General features: G+C 44.4%; 1 protein-coding gene across 1 annotated transcript; it reads right to left on the reverse strand.

The window, feature by feature from the left end:
• Nucleotides 1-12,553: 12,553 nt before the first annotated feature.
• On the reverse strand, nt 12,554-20,804 carry eci2 (enoyl-CoA delta isomerase 2). Its single transcript, XM_061093998.1, has 11 exons — nt 20,631-20,804; nt 16,800-16,861; nt 16,521-16,624; nt 15,593-15,691; nt 15,195-15,386; nt 14,954-15,023; nt 14,685-14,784; nt 14,485-14,605; nt 14,307-14,396; nt 13,374-13,517; nt 12,554-13,084 (listed from the first exon to the last, which is right to left on the reverse strand). Exons 1-11 carry the CDS (start codon nt 20,684-20,686, stop codon nt 12,929-12,931), a joined length of 1,194 nt encoding a protein of 397 aa, XP_060949981.1. The 5' UTR covers nt 20,687-20,804; the 3' UTR covers nt 12,554-12,928.
• Between the last annotated feature and the right edge of the window lie 1,920 nt (nt 20,805-22,724).

Here is a 22,724-nt window from a genome sequence, read left to right on the forward strand (position 1 = left end):
GATTCACAATAAGCTTAATAGGTTAAGATTCTTTTCAAAAAAAGATCAAAATGTTAAACAGGGTTTAGCGAAAGAGTTTAATGCTAAATTACTTTAATATTGGGCGCTGCGGCATGCTCATAGTTATTGTAAACAAGCAGAAGAGTAGAATATAAATATATAATAGTATTATTATTTTGAAATGGAGGAAAAGCTGTGACAGAGAGACCTAGGCCAGGTCTGTATCGTCTCAGCATAGCTATCTGTTGAAAAATCTGATAAATTCCCATACATTTTATACCTGCATGTGTCTTGTTTAAGAGAAATGTGAAATTAAGTTTTCTCTAAGGCGATTTGATTCATGCAGAGTTTTAGAATTGTATTAGAGGAATTAAAATTAAAACTTAGTAATTACAAGAGGTGATTACAGTGGCAATATTATAACTGAAGGGGTTTTTCTCATTGTCTCTTAAAAAGTGTTTTGAAGGTGAAAGGTTACTATCAACGTTACACAAATGTTGATGATTTGATACAAGTAACATGCATGATTTGATGAGACTAATCTGAGAATTACAGCTGAAAAAGAAAAAGTGAGGAGTGAGTGAGAGAGGATTTCTTGGAATTCTCAACACTGGAATAAGGTGAGTATAATTTCAATCATATTTGGGATATATGTGTAAGTTTTAAAGGCTTATATCAAAAGAAAAAGAAAAAGATTCAGATCAATCTTAAAACGAATTTGAAAATAGACGTTTTTTAAGAAATAGGAAAATAATTGGCTTTAGAAATTAATTCTGAAACATTAGGGTCTTTTCCATATCAGTAGAACTTAAATTCCCAAAAGATTCGTATTCTACTGAATAAATCAGAGTTTAAATTGATAAACAACCATTACAGAGATGAATTTACCACAGATTTCTTCTCCTACAGTTCAAGATATGGTTCTGAAGTATGGTCATTATAGTGTTACACAGTTTGGCTTGTGGGTAAAAAACTATGATTTTCCAAACACAGGGAACATAACTTTAAATCAGTTGAAGCAACTTAAGATCAAATTGCTCATTGAACAAGAACGAAGCAAAGAAGCAACAAGAGGGAGAGATGTGGAGCTATTTGTGCCAGACTGGAGAGCATTTGAGTGTTGGTTGACTGAAGTCAACATAAGAGACAGTATACAGAAGGAAGTAACCGAAATAATCTCCAGGTATCAGTCTCTCCAAATAGGTTCTGATCTGGATACATTTCCACTGAGAGGGAGATCGTTGCAGACAGAGCAGGCGTCGGCCTCAAACGTCCCAATCGACACTTCCAGAATTCAGCTTTGTTGTGGAGGTGAAGGTGAGCAGGCTTTCAGTTTCCACCATTTTGCATGTGGAAGATGTGCTAATTTTACAGGGACGCTGAAAGCTGCACAGCGAAATGCTTGGAAAAGCCAAGCCCGCGGACGTGGGAGAGAGAGAGGACGTGAAAGAGATGGAACTTGTTTCATATGCGCTGAAGCAGGACACTGGGCAAGAAATTGCCCTGAGAATCCACACAACAGTGTTACTGACCAGCAGTTGAGCTGGGAACAGTAGAAAATGCCATCAAGAGCAGACCATGATGGAGAGAGAGAAGTTCAACAAAACTTCATATAAGTAAGAACACAGCTGCAGACACCATGTGAATTAATGTTACACATAAAGCATATGGTTAACATTATTATAGTTAAATTAGAAATCAATAAAACTAATTGCTAAAAACACACAAATTAAATCTATTTTTAGGTTCAGGAACTAAAAGCACCAGTAAACATGTGTGAATAGTGTGATATTACTTTTAGAATGAATGTTATATAGCTCATAATGATAGAAAAACATATGCAAAGGTTGTAGATAGATCCATTTTTATCATTGGGGTTTAATAATGTGGTTAGAGGCTAAATGCAAGACAAACATTTATCTCTGTTGTCACTTTACTGCTGGGTAAAATTTAGGGGGAAGATAGAATAGTATGCTAAATTTTAAAACAGCAGGGCAGTAGTGGAAGACAGAGTTGAATAACATCTGCATTTATTTAAACGAGAAAGGGGGATCTGACACAAGCGTATCAATGGATGATCCGAGACAAATTTCTCACCTCTAAATTAACATCCTCTTGCAAAGAGCAAGGGGAGAGATCAAATTAGAGCACAAATGGTATTTACTTAGATTTATCTAAACACTTGGTAAGACAAATTTAGTTTAAAAGGTTTAAAGTTAATCGCAAACGATTTTCTTTCATGCTAAATCACATTGGGGTTTCTGAACACATTTCTGCATGAAAATGTATTTCTTTGATGTAATTGATTGACATTTTTAGTTTGTAGTAAACATTATTGATTTTTCTGAGTTGATAACAGGTACTATCATGTTTGTGAAACGGACACATATATGATTTTGGTCTGATCAGAAGAGCAGACGCAATAGAAAAGAATATCTGAAATCTTCTTGTGGAATATGAGTAATCTTTTGTTTAAACAGAAAAACTTTTTCCTTTAGGGGAAAAGCAACAGATGCAAAGTTTCAAGCAAGTCTCAGAGCAATGGCAGCTTCTGAGAGAACAGAGTAATGTGATATGTGTGATACTTTGAAATAAGACTCTACTAGTGTCATATGCTGTAACAATGATATTTGCTTGAGAAAATAACATTCACTTTTCAACAGCTAGGAGGTTCAGCTATGATACAGTATTGTTTTGGATGATAGACATTACTATTTACAAATAGAAAGTTTTTAACTAGGAAACTCTTAACTTTATCAGTAGAGCAGATTTAAATGGTTAACAGCTGAATATTGTGAAACTGAAGTGTTTGATGACAGGTTTTCAGCATCACAGTGTGATAACGAATGACAGAGGGGTTTTACGACTCTGTTTGAAACAAAGGAAAACCGTCCCCATCATTACATGCATGGACCAAAGAGATGCAAATATGCTAGTGGCGAGAGTGTCAAGATTTACACTGATAGCTTGTTTGCATGGGGGTTCTGCATGTGATTTGGGCTGAAGAAGAAATTCATGAGATTGACTTCACACCATTGTCTTGCCTTGACTGTGTTACTGGTTGCAAACAGTATGCAGTCTGTAGAGGACATGGAAGGCATTTGAATGATTCTTAACACTGACATTTAATGTGGGTTACAGGAGCGGTTAGCAAGACTACATCGAACTAAATTTTTTTTTAGAATGCAGATTTGGGTTTATTAGTTTAGGAATTAAGTAGTCTTGATAGACTGTGTTTTGTTTGGTGGTCGATGGACTTTTTGATGTGGGATATGGATGATTTTGTTCAAACTGTGTATGTTTTCTCATTAGGTTGGATTGACACATGACTGGAGTCAGTGTGTCAAGAGAGAGGAGTAACATATGCTGGATATAGATGAATTGGGTTATTGGGTGTACACAAGAAACACTCTAAATAATATTCAATAAAACTTTTTTAACAGAGTTATGTAATTTGAGTTACAAATAAAATAAGGACATCCAGATTCTACAAGATTGACATCCACCTCAAAACAAACGGTTTAATCATTTATAGAGAGGTTTAATAAAGATTAAGTTAAATAAAGTAGGTTAGGGAAATAAATAAATACTGTTTTGTTTTATGACATGATTTCTATGCAAGCAGAAGTGTTTCCCAAACATCTAAACAGGATTCTCCAGCGGTGAAACAGATACTGTTCGGAGAACTCATTCCATGATGGAAGATTTCAAAAGGATGTCCGCTGACAAGGGTAACATATTCATAAGTATAGCTTTATGGATACTGGTGAGTATGAGTATCAACACAAGGCAACATCATGCCACATCCCGCCAGGGATGGGACAGTGGAGAGAGAAGGAAGTAAAAAACAAACATAACAAACACATTGAAAAACACATTGAAAAACAAACTGGTAGATATTTTTTTAAACTGTTTCCTGTACTCTTTAAAATCCACAGGCAGACGAGGAGATTCTATCTAAATCCATGGAGAGAGGACTGCGTGACCTGAAACCAGGAGACTGGATTGTGCTTAAGGACGTGTCGATGGAACGAGTGCAAGCCAAATGCCTCTCAACACAGATGACAGGAAGGTCGCAGAGGTCAACCTGGAGATGAGGGCCAACGCAGGAGGATTTCCAGAGCCAGGGGTGGATCTACAGGACGGGAAGTGCTTTGTGCCAGTGTGTGAGCTTCAGTCTGAAATTTTTAGGTGTTGCAAGGAGAGTCAACACATTTGAAGAGCTACACGCTGAACACAACCGCACCAACAGGAGATCAGCAACACATGATTATACGACTGAGAAGCATTCAAGGGAAAAGAGATGGTTTCCCTGCTCACGAATGCTTGGCAGGAACAACATCAAATTTCTGATCATCAAAGTCAGAGCATACAAGATGTCTCTGAAACAAGATGTTCTTCAACAAGGAGGTGTTCGACACACGATCAGGACGAAGTGTGGCACCAATACAGTGAACATTTTGATAATATGATGATCATCATGTTAATAATTGTAAAATATGTTATTGAAGTTTGTAGAAACTGATCATTTTCAATTGTGTAACTCTGTTGTATTGTTTTTGCACTAAGACTAGTGTTACTTCTTTAATTCACATATCCTGGAAAATTCCCAATCTAAATGATGAGATGTTATAAAGATGTTGATCCCAGATTGATAAAAAGGGAGGAATTGTGATGGGAATTTTGTATTTAGACATGTTCAAATGTAACAGATTACATTTATATAGAAAGAAGTTTACTGAAAGATGTATTTCTGTGTTCAAGACTCATAGTCAGAGTTTAGCTCAAGTTAACACTATGCATAATGCTCTTGAAGGGCCTTATAGACGTGGCCTTCTCAGTCTAGTGTGAACAAAAGGTTTCTCAACAGGGGCCAATTAAGTCTTCTGCAGCAGGGAGCTTCAAAGGCTAATAGGTGTGACCTGCAGAGACAGGAGATCTCTGAGAAACTCACAGGGTCTGGAACAAGATGCGTTTAGCATCTTGTTCAAACTTCAAAGAGACCGCCAGAGACCAATGTCTGGTCTTCCTGTAAACGACATGGAGAGAAGCTGATTGGACAAATGTATTTTACTGTGGAGAGGAGGGATCTGATTGTATAAATGGAGTGTACTTTTGAGAGCTCATTGCCATTGCCCTCATATCTGTCACCGTGATGTTTGAGCTCTGTGCCATTGAGGTCAAGTCTGTTGTCGTGACTTGACCTTTGTAAACCGTCCGCAGACGGTTTGAATTAAACATCCAGAATTGATAATTGCTTGTTGTGTCATGATATGTAATAATTTTCCCATTACACTCTCTCTCTCTCTCTCTCTCTCTCTCTCTCTCTCTACCTGTCTGTCTCTCTCTATCTGTCTCACTCTCTCTATCTGTCTGTATATATCTGTCTCACTCTCTCTCTCTCTACCTGTCTCCCTCTCTCTCTCTCTCTCTCTCTCTCTCTCTCTCTCTCTCTCTCTCTCTCTCTCTCTCTCTCTACCTGTCTCATTCTCTCAACCTGTCTCTCTCTCTCTATCTGTCTGTCTCTATCTGTCTCCCTCCCTCTCTATATCTCTCTCTCTCTCTACCTGTCTGTCTCTCTCTATCTATCTCTCTATCTCTCTCTCTCTGTCTCTCTACCTGTCTCATTCTCTCTACCTGTCTCTATCTCTCTACCTGTCTGTCTCTCTCTATCTGTCTGTCTCTCTCTATCTCTCTCTCTCTCTACCTGTCTCATTCTCTCTACCTGTCTCTCTCTCTCTCTCTCTCTCTATCTGTCTGTTTCTCTCTATCTGTCTCCCTCTCTCTATCTCTCTCTCTCTCTCTACCTGTCTGTCTCTCTCTATCTATCTCTCTATCTCTCTCTATCTGTCTCTCTACCTGTCTCATTCTCTCTACCTGTCTCTCTCTTTCTATCTGTCTGTCTCTCTCTATCTGTCTGTCTCTCTCTATCTGTCTCTCTCTCTCTCTACCTGTCTCACTCTCTCTATCTATCTCTCTATCTCTACCTGTCTCTCTCTCTCTATCTGTCTGTCTCTCTCTATCTGTCTCCCTCTCTCTATCTATCTCTCTCTCTACCTGTCTCATTCTCTCTACCTGTCAGTCTCTCTCTATCTGTCTCTATCTCTATCTGTCTGTCTCTCTCTATCTGTCTCACTCTCTCCATCTATCTCTCTCTATGTCTGTCTCTCTAACTGTCTCCCTCTCTCTACCTGTCTCTCTCTCTCTCTATCTGTCCCACTCTCTCTATCTATCTCACCTCTCTATCTGAGTGTCTCTTTCTATCTATCTCTCTATCTCTCTCTATCTGTCTCTCTATCTGTATCTCTCTCTCTATCTGTCTCCCTCTCTCTATCTCTCTCTCTCTATCTCTACCTGTCTGTCTCTCTCTATATATCTCTCTATCTCTCTCTATCTGTCTCTGTACCTGTCTCATTCTCTCTACCTGTCTCTCTCTTTCTATCTGTCTGTCTCTCTCTATCTGTCTGTCTCTCTCTATCTGTTTCCCTCTGTCTCTCTCTGTCTCTCTACCTGTCTGTCTCTCTCTATCTGTCTCTCTACCTGTCTCATTCTCTCTACCTGTCTCTATCTCTCTACCTGTCTGTCTCTCTCTATCTGTCTGTCTCTCTCTATCTCTCTCTCTCTCTCTACCTGTCTCATTCTCTCTACCTGTCTCTCTCTCTCTCTCTATCTGTCTGTTTCTCTCTATCTGTCTCCCTCTCTCTATCTCTCTCTCTCTCTACCTGTCTGTCTCTCTCTATCTATCTGTCTCTGTACCTGTCTCATTCTCTCTACCTGTCTCTATCTCTCTACCTGTCTGTCTCTCTCTATCTGTCTGTCTCTCTCTATCTCTCTCTCTCTCTCTACCTGTCTCATTCTCTCTACCTGTCTCTCTCTCTCTCTCTATCTGTCTGTTTCTCTCTATCTGTCTCCCTCTCTCTATCTCTCTCTCTCTCTACCTGTCTGTCTCTCTCTATCTATCTCTCTATCTGTCTCTGTACCTGTCTCATTCTCTCTACCTGTCTCTCTCTTTCTATCTGTCTGTCTCTCTCTATCTGTCTCCCTCTGTCTCTCTCTCTCTCTCTACCTGTCTGTCTCTCTCTATCTGTCTCCCTCTCTCTATCTATCTCTCTATCTCTCTCTATCTGTCTCTCTACCTGTCTCATTATCTCTACCTCTCTCTCTCTCTCTCTCTACCTGTCTCTCTCTCTCTATCTGTCTGTCTCTCTCTATCTGTCTCACTCTCTCCATCTATCTCTCTCTCTCTCTCTCTATCTGTCTCAGTCTCTCTATCTATCTCTCTCTATCTGTCTCTCTACCTGTCTCATTCTCTCTACCTCTCTCTCTCTCTCTCTACCTGTCTCTCTCTCTCTATCTGTCTGTCTCTCTCTATCTGTCTCCCTCTCTCTATCTATCTCTCTCTCTACCTGTCTCATTCTCTCTACCTGTCAGTCTCTCTCTATCTATCTCTCTATCTCTCTCTATCTGTCTCTATCTCTATCTGTCTGTCTCTCTCTATCTGTCTCACTCTCTCCATCTATCTCTCTCTCTATGTCTGTCTCTCTAACTGTCTCCCTCTCTCTACCTGTCTCTCTCTCTCTCTATCTGTCCCACTCTCTCTATCTATCTCACCTCTCTATCTGAGTGTCTCTCTCTATCTGTCTCTCTCTCTCTCTATCTGTATCTCTCTCTCTATCTGTCCCACTCTCTCTACCTGTCTCACTCTCTCTCTCTACCTGTCCCACTCTCTCTCTACCTGTCTCACTCTCTCTCTCTATCTATCTCTGTTTTTCCCTGGCAGCTGGTGAAAGGAGAACTCAGGCAGCAGCTGAAGGTTTTCATGTAGACTTGATGCATCAGGAGACCAGGAGGTGAAACAACACACAAACACTAACAGAGCAACATGAGCAACTGCCCCCCCCCCCCCCCCCCCCGTCTGAAGACGTCTCCCACAGCCTCCCAGTATGTCTCCCTCACCCTGCCTCACCCATCCCAGCAGCACATGAAGGTCCCTCTCTCTGTATCATGGAGCTGTTTGCATCCTATTGGACAGTTCAGTGTAAAGTGTGTGTTCATGAATCACATTGTGTCCTCACGTCTGGTGAGACACACAAAGAGTCGGTGTCTCTGTCTGGAGACCTGAACGTCCCTGAGTGAAGACACAATGTCCTGTTGCTCCTTTATCTATAATAATAATACTAATAATATATTCTATTTATAGAGCGCTTTTAATGATACTCAAAGACACTTTACAACATTAAAAGTTTGGCATAAAACGTAGCACAGTATAAACATAGAGCACAGATCATACATTCACATTAAAAGCAATTCTCAAAAGCAGAGTTTTGAACATGGTGATGTTCCAGAGGGGGGGGGGCGGTCTCCCCCGGTCCGGTGCTTGGTTCTGATTGGACGGCTGGAGTCTGGTGATGGACCCAGTAATGAATCTGAACTGTCCCTGGAGACATATTGTTATATTCTGCTCAACAGATTGAATATGACACTTGTTTTTAAAACAGATCCTAAAGTTTCACATTGTTCTTGAGGACAGAGACTTGGACCCGATGTGGATCTGATGGAGACCTTCAGCTCGGGAGGACGACTCCATCTGAACCTTTCAGAGTCGGCTTCAAACCTTCCTCCACGATGAAGCTTCTAGTTGGAGCCGGTCCAGGTTCTTAGACCTGAACCTGGTTCTGCTGCTGCAGGTCCAGGTTCCTCTTAGACCTGAACCTGGTTCTGCTGCTGCAGGTCCAGGTTCCTCTGAGACCTGAACCTGGTTCTGCTGCTGCAGATCCAGGTTCCTCTTAGACCTGAACCTGGTTCTGCTGCTGCAGGTCCAGGTTCCTCTTAGACCTGAACCTGGTTCTGCTGCTGCAGGTCCAGGTTCCTCTTAGACCTGAACCTGGTTCTGCTGCTGCAGGTCCAGGTTCCTCTGAGACCTGAACCTGGTTCTGCTGCTGCAGGTCCAGGTTCCTCTGAGACCTGAACCTGGTTCTGCTGCTGCAGGTCCAGAAGGTCGGGTCACATGACACACGGAGCTATGGAGGGAAACCAGAATCATTCACAAAGGTTCTTGTCAGATCGTGAGCAGCTGAGGTGAAACTGTTTCTTCAAGAAAGAAAAGGAAGAAATAATATTTATTCATATATATATATATGTACATATATATATGTGTACATATATATATATATGTACATATATATATGTATACAGGAGTTATTGCAGCTGATGTGAAAGATGAGGGAACAAGATCAGACGGAGGACAGTAGGAGGCTCTATAATCTTTCTCCTCCTTTCTCTTCTTCTCTCATCTTTCTCCTCTTCTCTCCTCCTTTTGTCTTTCTCCTCCTCTCTTCTTCTCTAGTCTTTCTCCTCCTCTTTCCTCCTCTCATTTTTTCCTCTCTTTCTCTCTTCTTCCTCCTCCTCTTTCTTCCTCTCATCTTTCTCCTCTTCTCTTCTGTCCTTTCTCCTCCTGTCCTCTCTTCTCTTCTCTCCCTTTTTCCTGCTCCTCTTTTCTTCCATCATTCAAACGTGTCTGTTCTGTCTTCACCTCGTTACGAACGAATGATTCAGATAAAGAAAGACAAAGATTTGCCCTACTCCCCATTCTCCTTCTCTTCGCCTCCTTCCGCTCACTCTCTTTGTCTATCTCCTTCTTTAAATCTTTTCTTTCACTCCTCATGGAGGAGGAAGAGAGGAGATAATAAAAACGAGTGCAGCTCCTCCGTCTCTTTCCTGCAAGTCTCCTAAATCAAACTCCACCTGCAGCCAGAGGAAACACTTTATTACCTCAGAGAGAGGGAGGAGAGGAGGAGGAGGAGGAGGAGGAGGAGGAAGAAGAACAGAGTTTCTATCTTCAGTCACTGGATGAAAGTGAAACATGGGAGAACATGGTTCTCCTCACTACACCTTCATATAAAACTTCATTTCTCCTCCTCTCATCTTTAAGGAGGTGCAGTAACCACTGGTTCTCCTCACTACATATAAAACTTCATTTCTCCTCCTCTCATCTTTAAGGAGGTGCAGTAACCACTGGTTCTCCTCACTACACCTTCACACGTCATGAAGAGCTGCGGTCTGTCCCTCCCTCCAGAGACCCACTAGAGAGTAGTGGGTCTCCTCCCGACCAGCAGGAGGCGCTCAGGAGGAGCTGTCTGTCCATCTCTGTGTCCGTCGTCCTATCAGTGAGGTTCTCATCAGGAACTCTGTTTGAACGGGAAACACCCGGCCGAGCAGGAGCGGGTTCAGCAAAGTGTGAAGAGTAATTACGACATGAAGAGAAACCTCTGACGCTTCAAACGAGCCGCTCCCACAGAAGCTCCCGGCGGGTCTGAACGCAGCATTCTCTGTGTGCTTCTTTGAACCTCTTCACCCTGAGCTCCTTGAGGGCCTTGTACATTAGTGTGATGTGGAAGCGCGGGGATGTTGGGGGGGAAACGTCCGTACTCGATGAGCGGGGGGGGGGGGGGGGGGGGCAGGCAGGAAAACAACATCTCCCCTGTAAGCTGTCCTACATAGAGTCCTGATGAACTTCACTTGAACTCCTGCTGTTGTGTCTGTTCTGAGGGACGGACGCTGAGGACACTTGATGTGGATCGAGCTTTAATCTGGTTTCATCTCCAGATGCACACAGTCGTTCCCACTGGGGGGGGGGGGGCACGTCCTCCGATCTCCACTGGAAACTCAGAGATGGACTTTGATACGTCGATATGAAGAACGCAGCAGGTCTGGAGTGAAGGCATCGCCCCCTGGTGGCTGACTCCAGTACAGGTCATAAGCCCTGCCTCCTCCATGTTAGTAGATGGGAACCTCACCACCGTGCAGAGGGGGGGGGGCAGACCTGGTGACTCTCTTCTGTTTTGGATGTTAAAGAACAGAAAAGCACATTCAGTGATTTGTGAATCCCGTTTGACTCGTAGCGTTCTGGAGTTCTAATGTTAGATCTGTAATTGTGCTTGTGTTGTTACAGGGACTCACCTGTGTAGAATGAGTCGCTATGACAACATGGACATACATCTACCGATCTAACAGGCATATCAGCGAAGGGATTGGAGGGCAGTGTGATAGTCCATCCATCCCCATGCACTCCGAGCAGGAGAGCTCTTCACAGGATGAATGGAATCACCCGTATGGATGAACAGAGGAAATATGGCAAATAGGAAAACATAAATATACTATTCATTTTAGGCTCATCAGCTGCTCCACATGAACCTGGAAACTCCAGATGTGTTTTGTGTATTTGTCATGACAACAAGATGGCAGCGTTCCTACCTGAGATATTTTAGCTACATTTTGTGTGTGAGTGTGTTTGTGCGTAAACTATAATAACACACTTCATGAGATGTTTGTGTTCTTTAAGTTTCTCGTGCGTCACGTGTTAGAAACCTCATCACGTCCACTCGCTCTCTGGGAAGCTTCCACACATCGTCCTGCTGGTTCCTCTCATGGACTCTGACATGTTACACATGTTACCAGGAGGCTGCAGGAGAAGATCCAGAACATCCAGAGACACTGACTCAGATGTTTGTTCTCACATAGAGAACCTGCAGAACATGTGAGGAACATGTTTGAAAGCAGCTTCAGTAACAATAGAAACAATAAACTGTTTCTTGCTTGTTCTTCCTGTGACAGATGAAGGTTTTATCTGTGGGAAACCTTCGCTCTCTTCCTGTTGAAGCCCCGAGTTGTTTGTCACCGTCGTCTGGATCTTATTTCTCATCTTCATGCTCGAGGGTCCGAGGGTCCGAGCTGAGATTTATACGTCAGGGGTTTGTTGGTCTCGAGGGGAAGCTGCAGATCTGGATTCAGACCATCGAGACAAAGAGAAGCTCGGTGACATCCTCATACATAAATAAAAGCCAAAAGGCCTCTGCTGGACGTCCCAGAGCTCAGGACCACATCGTTCAACTTGACAACAATGGGATAAAGTATGGTGGCCCCCGGGGGCCACAACTCAGGGAGACGCAGCCCCTGCTTCCTGTTCAGGCTTCAAAGCAGAGCGAGGTCACAGCGACCGAGAAGGTTTCAAAACCAGAAATCAAGAGTTTCTGTCCAAGCTGTTTCAGAGCGACTCCACCCCCCCCCCCCCCGACCCATTCCCATGATGCAGCAGGAGTGTCTGAAAGTGTTTTCATTACACATGTGATCTGTTCAGTTTGGTTTGATGTCTGCCTTTGATGTATCTGCGTCCTGATGTCATCACGTCTCTGAGCTCTGATTGGTTTGGAGACTCCTGGTCAGACTGATGCTTGACTTCAGAACCAGGTCGACTCCATGTGATGCACGCTGGTCCTACCGCAATGCATGATGGGTACCTTCTCTGCAAAACATCAGGGCTCTGTCTGTGTTTGTGTGCAGCCTCTTATGTATTTTCAGGTGAGTGCTGCCACCTGGTGGATTAGCAGACAAACTGAAGTCAGACTATGGTGTTAATGGTTTATATCTCAAAATTGTTTTGTATCTGTGTTCTGTTTATTGAATTATGAATTGGTCATAAAGCTTTTTGCTAAAACAAGTCTAACTGAGGCTTGAGTGAAAAACCCGATAACATCAAATACAACTTGAGCCGGTGAAATAATTAGTGACTTTATTAAGAGTTTGATATAAAGGACGTTTCAGGCACTTTAACGAGACAAACTGACATTTTCCTTTGTTCGTTAATAACAAAGATTTGAATTTCATCGAGTCGACAGAGAATAACAACAAGTTTCCTCTGGATGGTTTCAACTTTGTCTGAAAACAAACCTGCAGCTGAATTCAAACCTTCTTGGTCGTTAGAAATCTTCCAGTGAAAGATAAGGAAATCTACCACCATGTTGCTAGCATGCTAACATTAGCACTGTGCACAGTCCATGGTTGTGAAACTGAAAACTAGATCAACTGGATCAACAGGCTCATCAGCTGCTGCCGTAGATCAGCGGGTCAGGGTGAGCCCCCCCCCGACCCCTCAGAGTTTGGCCTTGGCCTGGAAGAAGCTCATGATGGCGTTGACGCACTCCTCTGACATCCAGCGCTCCCTCAGACACGCCACCTCAGCGTCGTTCACCGCGTGGAGACGCTCCTTCTCCATCGAGCGAATCAGCTGCTTCGAAAAAGCCAAAGACTGACCGGAGAGAGGGGGGGGGTTAAGTTTATACTTAAGATCAAACTGATCGACAGATGATTTAAATGATCATTAACATCAGTGTGTGTGTGTGTGTGTGTGTGTGTGTGTGTGTGTGTGTGTGTGTGTGTGTGTGTGTGTGTGTGTGTGTGTGTGTGTCTGTGTGTGTCTGTGTGTGTCTGTGTGTGTCTGTGTGTGTGTCTGTGTGTGTGTCTGTGTGTGTGTGTGTGTGTGTGTGTGTGTGTGTGTGTGTGTGTGTGTGTGTGTCTGTGTGTGTGTGTGTGTGTACCTGGGGCGGCAGCTTGGCGTAGTTCTTCAGTCTGCTCCACACCTCCGAGTGGAAGCTGCTGTCGGGAAAAACCTCCGTCACAAGACCGAGCTCACAAGCCTGAGACGAGCTCAGCTTCTTATTGAACAGCAACATCTCACTGGCCTGAGACAGAGAGAGAGAGAGAGAGACATCAGAGGGAGAGAGAGAGAGAGAGAGAGAGACATCAGAGAGAGAGAGAGACATAAGAGGGAGAGAGACAGAGAGAGAGAGAGAGAGAGAGACAGAGAGAGAGAGAGACATAAGAGGGAGAGAGACAGAGAGAGAGACAGAAAGAGAGACAGAGAGAGACAGAGACATAAGAGGGAGAGAGACAGAGAGAGAGACAGAGAGAGACAGAGAGAGAGACAGAGAGAGAGACAGAGAGAGAGAGAGAGAGAGACAGAGAGAGAGACAGAGAGAGAGACAGAGAGAGAGAGACACCAGAGAGAGAGAGAGACATCAGAGGGAGAGAGAGAGACATAAGAGGGAGAGAGACAGAGAGAGAGAGACATAAGAGGGAGAGAGACAGAGACAGAGAGAGAAACAGAGAGAGAGAGAGAGAGACAGAGAGAGAAAGACAGAGAGAGACAGAGAGAGAGACATAAGAGGGAGAGAGACAGAGACAAAGACAGAGACAGAGAAAGACAGAGAGAGACAGAGACAGAGAGAGAGAGAGATAGAGACAGAGAGAGAGACAGAGAGAGAGAGAGACAGAGAGAGAGACAGAGAGAGAGAGAGACAGAGACAGAGACAGAGAGAGACAGAGACAGAGAGAGACAGAGAGAGAGTCACAGCTTCAACTGTCAGAATCAGCTCCAGCAAGTTGAAGAGTGAAGCTGAACTGTTGATCAGTTAAAAAGACTCAGATCAGCAGGTGTGTGTGTGTGTGTGTGTGTGTGTGTGTGTGTGTACCTTGCCAGAGCCCATCATTTTAGGGAAGGTGTAGGAGGAGCAGCCTTCAGCGCTCTGTCCCAGCTGACTGAACGGAGTGTGGAAGGTCGCCTGAGACGGAGAAAGATGCAGATTATCACACATCTGCTGTGTGTGTATGTGTGTGTGTGTGTGTGTGTGTGTGTGTGTGTGTGTGTACCCTCTCTGTAGCATACACCAGGTCGAACAGGCCCAACACAGTGACTGACACTCCGACAGCCGGTCCGTTCACCGCAGCGACCAGCGGCTTCGGGAAGTCGATGTAGGCCCTCACGTACTTCCTGTCCAGAAGAAAGAAAAGTCAGAATCACAGGAAGTGTGAGGTGATCTCTGATCAGCTGTTAATCAATGAGTGGTCACCTGAGCATCTCCGCCCCCTGTGCAGCCATCTCCTCCAGCCCTCCCCCCCGCGGCGTGAAGTTGTTCAGGTCATTTCCGCTGCAGTAAAAGTCTCCAGCTCCTAAAGTGAAGAGAGAATCAGGAACATTCAGACCAGAGGTGGCGCTAAAGCACACGTCTCTATTATAACCACTGTTATAGTTACAGGTTCGGTTTGAAGGATTTAGGGACACGAGTACGCCACCTGAAGATACCCTAGTGGTGAGGTTACATATTACATGCGTGTGTACCAGTGAAAACAGTCAGGACTGAATCGTCTCTCGCCGCCTGATCCAGAGCCGCAATAATCTCGTTGTACATCTGAAAGACACGAGACGTTTCCTTGTTAACATGAATCATAACCACGACTGTTTCATGTGTGCTGGCTTCAGGTGCAGTGTATGGTCCAATGATGTCACTGATCATGTGACATGATGATCAGTTTCATAGAAACACACACACACACACACACTCGTACAGAAGTACACACACCTCATTGGTGATGGCGTTTTTCTTTGCGGGTCGGTTCAGTCTGATGAAGGTGATGTTGTCCTCCGTGGTCACCAGCAGCGTGTTGTACGTCGACCCGCTCCCAGCAGCCTTTGCTGCTTCCTGTGCGCTGCTCGGATTTTCTTCCCCCACCAGGGAACCAATCAGGTCGCAGTACTGCTGCCTGGCTTCACCCTGAAAGACAAACATTTGCACTACTGTTATTTTACTGTTACTAAAACTAACCGATCTCGACAGAGTAAGTTAGCTGACCAATCAGAGAAGACTTAATAACAAGAGTTAGAGACAGAGGCTGAAAAGAGGAGTTGCAGCGATGGACAGTCTGAGGAAAGAGAAGAACATTAGAACAGATGAGTTCTTATCAGACTGTGGAGCCGTACCTGTGAGATGGAACCCAGAGACGTCCAAGCTTCCCACTTAGCCTTGTTGACAAAGTCCAACATTCCTGGACTGGATGTGTTGCAGGCGCCCTGAGTGGCCTGCAGGGGACGCTGAGTGTCAGTTAGTGAATCCAGAACACGTGACCATACAGAGGTTTTCTCCTCCCTACCTTTACTACCTGTGTCTTTTAAATATTCTTCTTCTCATTCTGAGGCTCTGCTGGAGATCCTCGGGTTAAACTCTGTTCCAAAGGTGAGTGTGAGTCTGTGGTTGGAGCCAGACTTTAAAAACATCTAATAATCCATCCGGCTGCTTTTACTTTTTCATTTTGCCCTATTGTCTGTTTACGATGTTTTTTGTTATTTGACGTTTTATATTTTTTAATAGTCTTTTAGATTTAGTGCTGCACTTCCCTCTGTCATCGCTCTCTGTTGCTGAGTGAGTCCATTTTATTTGATATTCACTTGGGATCGCTGTGGTTAGTTATATGATTATGAAAATCAGGATCTATTGATCTGATCGATTGACTGATTGAAGCTAATGTCATTTTTCTTTCAGTTGTTCAGCAGCTAATTTTTTTTTTAAATCAGCCACATTTACTAATAAAGACATAATCAATAATGAAAAAAGGATCTCAAGCTTGTTCACTAATAATTCTCCTGTTTATTTTGTTGTAAATCTTTAAAAATCTACAGGAACATTTTTGTTTATAGATAAGTACATAAAGACTGAATCAGTGATAAACAGAAAACATCTTGACAGTGTTCAGCTTCATATCTGCGGAGTTTAAAGACGTGTGGCGCTGGAATCTTCCTGACCTGTGACTTCAGCGTCACTTCCTGTCACATGATGAACCGTGGGAATATTTGAATCAGCTGGAATTAAACGTGTTGTGAACATGTGACACGTGGAGTGACCACGGCTCACCTGCTTGAACAAAGCGTAGATTTTCAGTTTGGCTTTGTTTCCTGGATCTTTCTGCAGCGACGACAGTTTGTTCTTCGCCTGCTCAAACTGCTCCACACTCGCACCTGCATCACACACACACACACAAATAGAACATGTGACGCACACACACACAGACAATAATTAGTAGTGGATTTTTATTATTGATCTGTGATGTTGTTCCATGAAACTTTTCTGAAGTGACGTCTTCCATCTCGATGGAGTTGTAAAAGAGTGAGAATCAGAAAGTCGGACACTGACCCATCGACCGAGACGCTGTGGTGTGAAGCTTCAGACTCGGAGCGACCGACAATCTGAACAAACTGAAACACATTCGTAAAATACACAAATCTGCTTTATTTCTACACATTAAAACAACCGGAAACAAATCATAAACACAACTCAAATAACAGATAAAAGATTTATCTACATACAGAAAAAAAGATAGAAAACAGAGAAAAGGACCTTCACAGGAAAATACATCCACTGATCACATGTAAACAAAATAAAGATTGAATCCATTATCAGTTTAAAGAGAAGGTTCAGTTTCTTGATCAGTATTTATTTGATTTTATATTTTTTAACTATTATTAAAAACTTTTATTTTTTTAAGCAGCAGATGTTCACAGTCATCTGAGAGGTAGGAACATTTAGATTACATTAATATTCTATTAATCTATCAGTGTTTCCCCTACCATTCTATTAGGGGGGCGCTGCGCCCCCCCAACGGCACCTCCCGCCCCCCCCTGGAAGGTCAAGTTAATTATTTATTTTATTTTGTATTTTTTAATATGGCGCTAGATTTCTACATAAATCATTTTAAGGTTACATTACCTATAAAACAGGTCTATAGTTTGCATTTCTGTCTCGACATGGTCGCGCGGTGAGAGTTCTCCTCTGCTCTCTGTCTCGCTCACGGAGGAGTTCCATCCAGATGTGCACACACAGGTGAGGAACCTCCCACCAGCGCACAGAGAGCATCCATCTGAAAACATGTGGCATCAACCACCTGAGAAGCAGATACAAATATCCGCGTTTTTTAAACGCTCCCAGGTGGATGATGGTAACACCCCCTCTGCTGCGAGGAGCAGCCGGAGGAGGAGCTCTCCTGCTCCGGGTCCGAGTTCAGAGAAGAGCCTGAGTGTTGCACGCCCGGCCCCAAGAATCTGCTCAGTCACCACAGGATGACAGGTTCTGACCCAGCTTGGCTGTCAGAGGGGAAATCTCCCCCTGGTTGTACAAGACTGATCTTTGTCCGGACGCCGAAGCGCCGCGCCGCGCAGTTCTCCAGCGCGCAGGCGCCTGGCTGTTCTCACGGGACGAGCATTTCTCAGCGCCGGTCAACCCGCGATTCTGCTTTCTCCGCTTGTTGTATTAAACCGTGAACGCACCTCGCCTCGCAACCTCAGCCTGAACCATTATTAACCCCGCTGCTTCACTTCCTTCTATCACTGTCTAATCTATTTTCATCGGACCATTGTTCAAAACCGGCAAATCTGACGTGAAAAGATTTTATTTATAGACGGAAGTTTCAAAACGGTAACTTAACACAAACTAGGGTTATGGCGAAGTGCTCTATTCTAACTAGTCCTGTTTGATTGCCATGGTAACAGTGATTTCAGGTGCTAGAGAAGTCGTTATGGGAGGATTGCTAGTAGGATCTCGACTTTTGTCTTCTTTCACTTTAAGCGCATGCTCCATGACGTCTTTACAGCGACTTCAACCACTCCGCTGCAGCGTTTCCGTGTTTTCCTGAAAGGGCTTCGTGTAGACGAGGGCTTTTATTAGGTGACTTTACATAATTTTTTGAAGGTATTCCTTTTTCGATTCACATTCGTTTTCCCTTTCCTGCTTCGTGTCAACATCTGCACATAAATACATAACTCAAAGCAGCAAGTGGTTAACTTTTCTTAATGAAAATATTGGAAGTAGTTGGTTTAAACAAAAACTGTTTTTAAATAGACTATCATTGGTTGGCCGTGTCTACTTAGTCTTACACGTCCATGAAAACAAAACAAACAGATTTAAAACAAGTCGAGATGGAAAAACAAACAACACAACCAATTATATAAGCAAACGCACAAACAACTTTCAGCCAACACAACCAAAAACAAACACTGTGTCGTGGACTACTGCATATTCACGCACACAATTCAGTTTTTTTAATGGACCTCCCAAATGGAACCCTGGGTAATCAGGCCCAGTTTTCCACTCACTATAATGCCAATATAATTTTTGCAAAGATATTATATATCTATATATTGCCAATTCCAATCCTTAGTCGCCCTTTGTGCTGACTCAACACAACTTAGAAGCTGTTGAGTCTTTATATGTGTATTGTACAAACTGGCTAATGTGTACAACTTAGAGCAGGGTTGTGTCTTCACTTTGTCGTCCCTACAGGCAAGATACCCTACAGGTGTGTTGTCACCCTGCTGGAAACAAATGCAAACACAACCGCAGGCCCATTCAGTGAAGATAGTCTAATGATAAATAAACAGGCTACATGTAGATGAGAGGACAAGCTGGCGGCAGGTAAACATCCAGGCAGTTACACATCCAGGCAGCTACACATCCAGGCAGTTACACATCCAGGCAGCTACACATCCAGGCAGTTACACATCCAGGCAGTTACACATCCAGGCAGCTACACATCCAGGCAGTTACACATCCAGGCAGCTACACATCCAGGCAGTTACACATCCAGGCAGTTACACATCCAGGCAGGTAAACATCCAGGCAGTTAAAATGCAAAATACAGCTAATAGACACAAAAGGTTCATTTGGTCTATTAGTGATCTTAGGTAGAATCAAGAGGAACTTGTTTATTCTGTTGTGTTGATTCTTTGTTGTCTCTAGAAGTTCAGATCGATTGTCCAATACTATTTTAACCTCAGCATCTCGGGTTCAAAATTTGTAAAATTATACATTATATATATAGTGTTGTTATAATTTTTTAGTCAGTTGAAATAAAATTTGGTACTTGTACTTTTACTTTTGATACTTAAGTACATTTCAACACCAGATACTTTTGATACTTAAGTACATTTAATATGAGCTACTCTAAGACTTTAACTCAAGTCATTTTCTGACGTGTGACTTTTACTTTAACCGGAGTCACTTTCAAGTAAGATGTCTGTACTTTTACTCAAGTATGGCTTCCAAGTACTTTATACACCACTGTTTTTAAGAATGTTATGTCGCATACGTTGACAGCATAAACAAGCAGTTGTGAGAGGAAACCAGACCCGGACATTTATAGAGTCTCCCTGCCAGTCCTACAGAAGGGACAAACTGGACAAACACATGACGTCTGAGCATCACAGAACAGCCTGTCAGCGCCGAAATCCAATGTACAGTTCAAAATCATTAAAAGAAACACATTAACATCATGATTCCTTTAAGTTTCTGTGTCCGTGTTTGTCCCCCCCCCCCCCCAAAGCTGTAAACCTAGGGGAAACACTGTCTATTGATCGTTTTATCTGCTCGACTGCTTCCTAGTTCGTATATTTGTATAACTGTGTGTGTGTGTGTGTGTGTGTGTGTGTGTGTGTGTGTGTGTGTGTGTGTGTGTGTGTGTGTGTGTGTGTGTGTGTCTGTGTGTGTGCGTGTGTGTGTGACTGATTAAAGTTCTTTATATTCCATGTTTCAGACTCAAAGATGACGTCAGGCAGCTGGTTCTTGGTTATTGATTCCTCCTCGTATGGTTTTATTCAGGTTTATTAAACACATATCGTTAACATGTAAAAGTCTTGTTCAGATTATTGTCTTAATCTACTATCAAAATGCTGTTCCCATGGAAACACTGAATGTCACGTCAGAGAGAAAGTGGAGCAAAGGTCGCACTTAAACTTTTTTTTCTTACTGTTTTTATTCTGTAAATCATTCATATACAGATTAACAGAATACATATGTTCACTTATATAACGTTCAAAAGCAGACTTTCCATTCTATGCATCATAAAGTGTTTCTTTATAAAGTGTTTCTTAACACGAACACAGGAAGAAGTTTGATGACAAGCTAACCTGCTAACAAGCTAACCTGCTAACAAGCTAACAAGCTAACCTCCACACTCAGCGGGCAGTCACTCACCTTGTGCCGCGGACGAAGCGCCAGGCCGCGGAGCAGTTCAGGAGCACACCGGCCATTAACACCCGGAGCTGGAGGTCCCCGGAGCGGGGGTCCAAAGGGCAGGTGCCGGGGAGCAGGAGGAGCAGCAGGAGCAGGAGGAGCAGGAGGAGGAGCAGGAGGACGGTTCTTAGCTTCTCAGCTCGAACCGGCTTTTTACACCGCTGCTCCCGCCCACTCTGTGCTCTTCTTCTCCCCCATTGGCTCAACGGGACCGTGTCGTCATGCAGTTCATCCAATGAACGAAGGCTTTTCCGACCCACTATTCCTTGACCCCGATGAAACCGTCCCTAGGTCAAGAGGAGATGTGAAGGAGAAGCAGTGAGGAGCAGTGAGGAGCAGTGAGGAGCAGAGAGGAGCAGTGAGGAGCAGTGAGGAGCAGTGAGGAGCAGTGAGGAGCAGAGAGGAGCAGTGAGGAGCAGTGAGGAGCAGTGAGAAGCAGTGAGGAGCAGTGAGGAGCAGTGAGAAGCAGTGAGAAGCAGTGAGAAGCAGTGAGGAGCAGTGAGGAGCAGTGAGGAGCAGAGAGGAGCAGTGAGGAGCAGTGAGGAGCAGTGAGAAGCAGTGAGGAGCAGTGAGGAGCAGTGAGGAGCAGTGAGGAGAAGTGAGGAGCAGTGAGGAGCAGTGAGGAGCAGTGAAGAGCAGTGAGGAGCAGTGAGGAGCAGTGAGGAGAAGTGAGTAGTGAGGAGAAGTGAGTAGCAGTGAGGAGCAGTGAGGAGCAGTGAAGAGCAGTGAGGAGCAGTGAGGAGCAGTGAGGAGCAGTGAGAAGCAGTGAGGAGCAGTGAGAAGCAGTGAGGAGCAGTGAGGAGCAGTGAGGAGCAGTGAGGAGCAGTGAGGAGCAGAGAGAAGCAGTGAGGAGCAGTGAGGAGCAGTGAGGAGCAGTGAGGAGCAGTGAGAAGCAGTGAGGAGCAGTGAGAAGCAGTGAGAAGCAGTGAGGAGCAGTGAGAAGCAGTGAGGAGCAGTGAGGAGCAGAGAGGAGCAGAGAGGAGCAGTGAGGAGCAGTGAGGAGCAGTGAGGAGCAGTGAGGAGAAGTGAGGAGCAGTGAGGAGCAGTGAGGAGCAGTGAGGAGCAGAGAGAAGCAGTGAGGAGCAGTGAGGAGCAGTGAGGAGCAGTGAGAAGCAGAGAGGAGCATTGAGGAGCAGTGAGAAGCAGTGAGAAGCAGTGAGGAGCAGTGAGGAGCAGTGAGGAGCAGAGAGGAGCAGTGAGGAGCAGTGAGGAGCAGTGAGGAGCAGTGAGGAGCAGTGAGGAGAAGTGAGGAGCAGTGAGGAGCAGTGAAGAGCAGTGAGGAGCAGTGAGGAGCAGTGAGGAGCAGTGAGGAGAAGTGAGTAGTGAGGAGAAGTGAGTAGCAGTGAGAAGCAGTGAGGAGCAGTGAGGAGCAGTGAAGAGCAGTGAGGAGCAGTGAGGAGCAGTGAGAAGCAGTGAGGAGCAGTGAGAAGCAGTGAGGAGCAGTGAGGAGCAGTGAGGAGCAGTGAGGAGCAGTGAGGAGCAGTGAGGAGCAGAGAGAAGCAGTGAGGAGCAGTGAGGAGCAGTGAGGAGCAGTGAGGAGCAGTGAGAAGCAGTGAGGAGCAGTGAGAAGCAGTGAGAAGCAGTGAGGAGCAGTGAGAAGCAGTGAGGAGCAGTGAGGAGCAGAGAGGAGCAGAGAGGAGCAGTGAGGAGCAGTGAGGAGCAGTGAGGAGCAGTGAGGAGAAGTGAGGAGCAGTGAGGAGCAGTGAGGAGCAGTGAGGAGCAGTGAGGAGAAGTGAGGAGCAGTGAGGAGCAGTGAAGAGCAGTGAGGAGCAGTGAGGAGCAGTGAGGAGCAGTGAGAAGAAGTGAGGAGCAGTGAGAAGCAGTGAGGAGCAGTGAGGAGCAGTGAGGAGAAGTGAGGAGCAGTGAGAAGCAGTGAGGAGCAGAGAGGAGAAGTGAGAAGCAGTGAGGAGCAGTGAGGAGCAGTGAGGAGAAGTGAGGAGAAGTGAGGAGAAGTGAGAAGCAGTGAGGAGCAGTGAGAAGCAGTGAGGAGCAGTGAGGAGCAGTGAGGAGCAGTGAGAAGCAGTGAGGAGCAGAGAGGAGCAGTGAGGAGCAGTG

This window comes from Limanda limanda, chromosome 20 (genome assembly GCF_963576545.1).
Source record: "Limanda limanda chromosome 20, fLimLim1.1, whole genome shotgun sequence".
NCBI lineage: Eukaryota > Metazoa > Chordata > Actinopteri > Pleuronectiformes > Pleuronectidae > Limanda > Limanda limanda.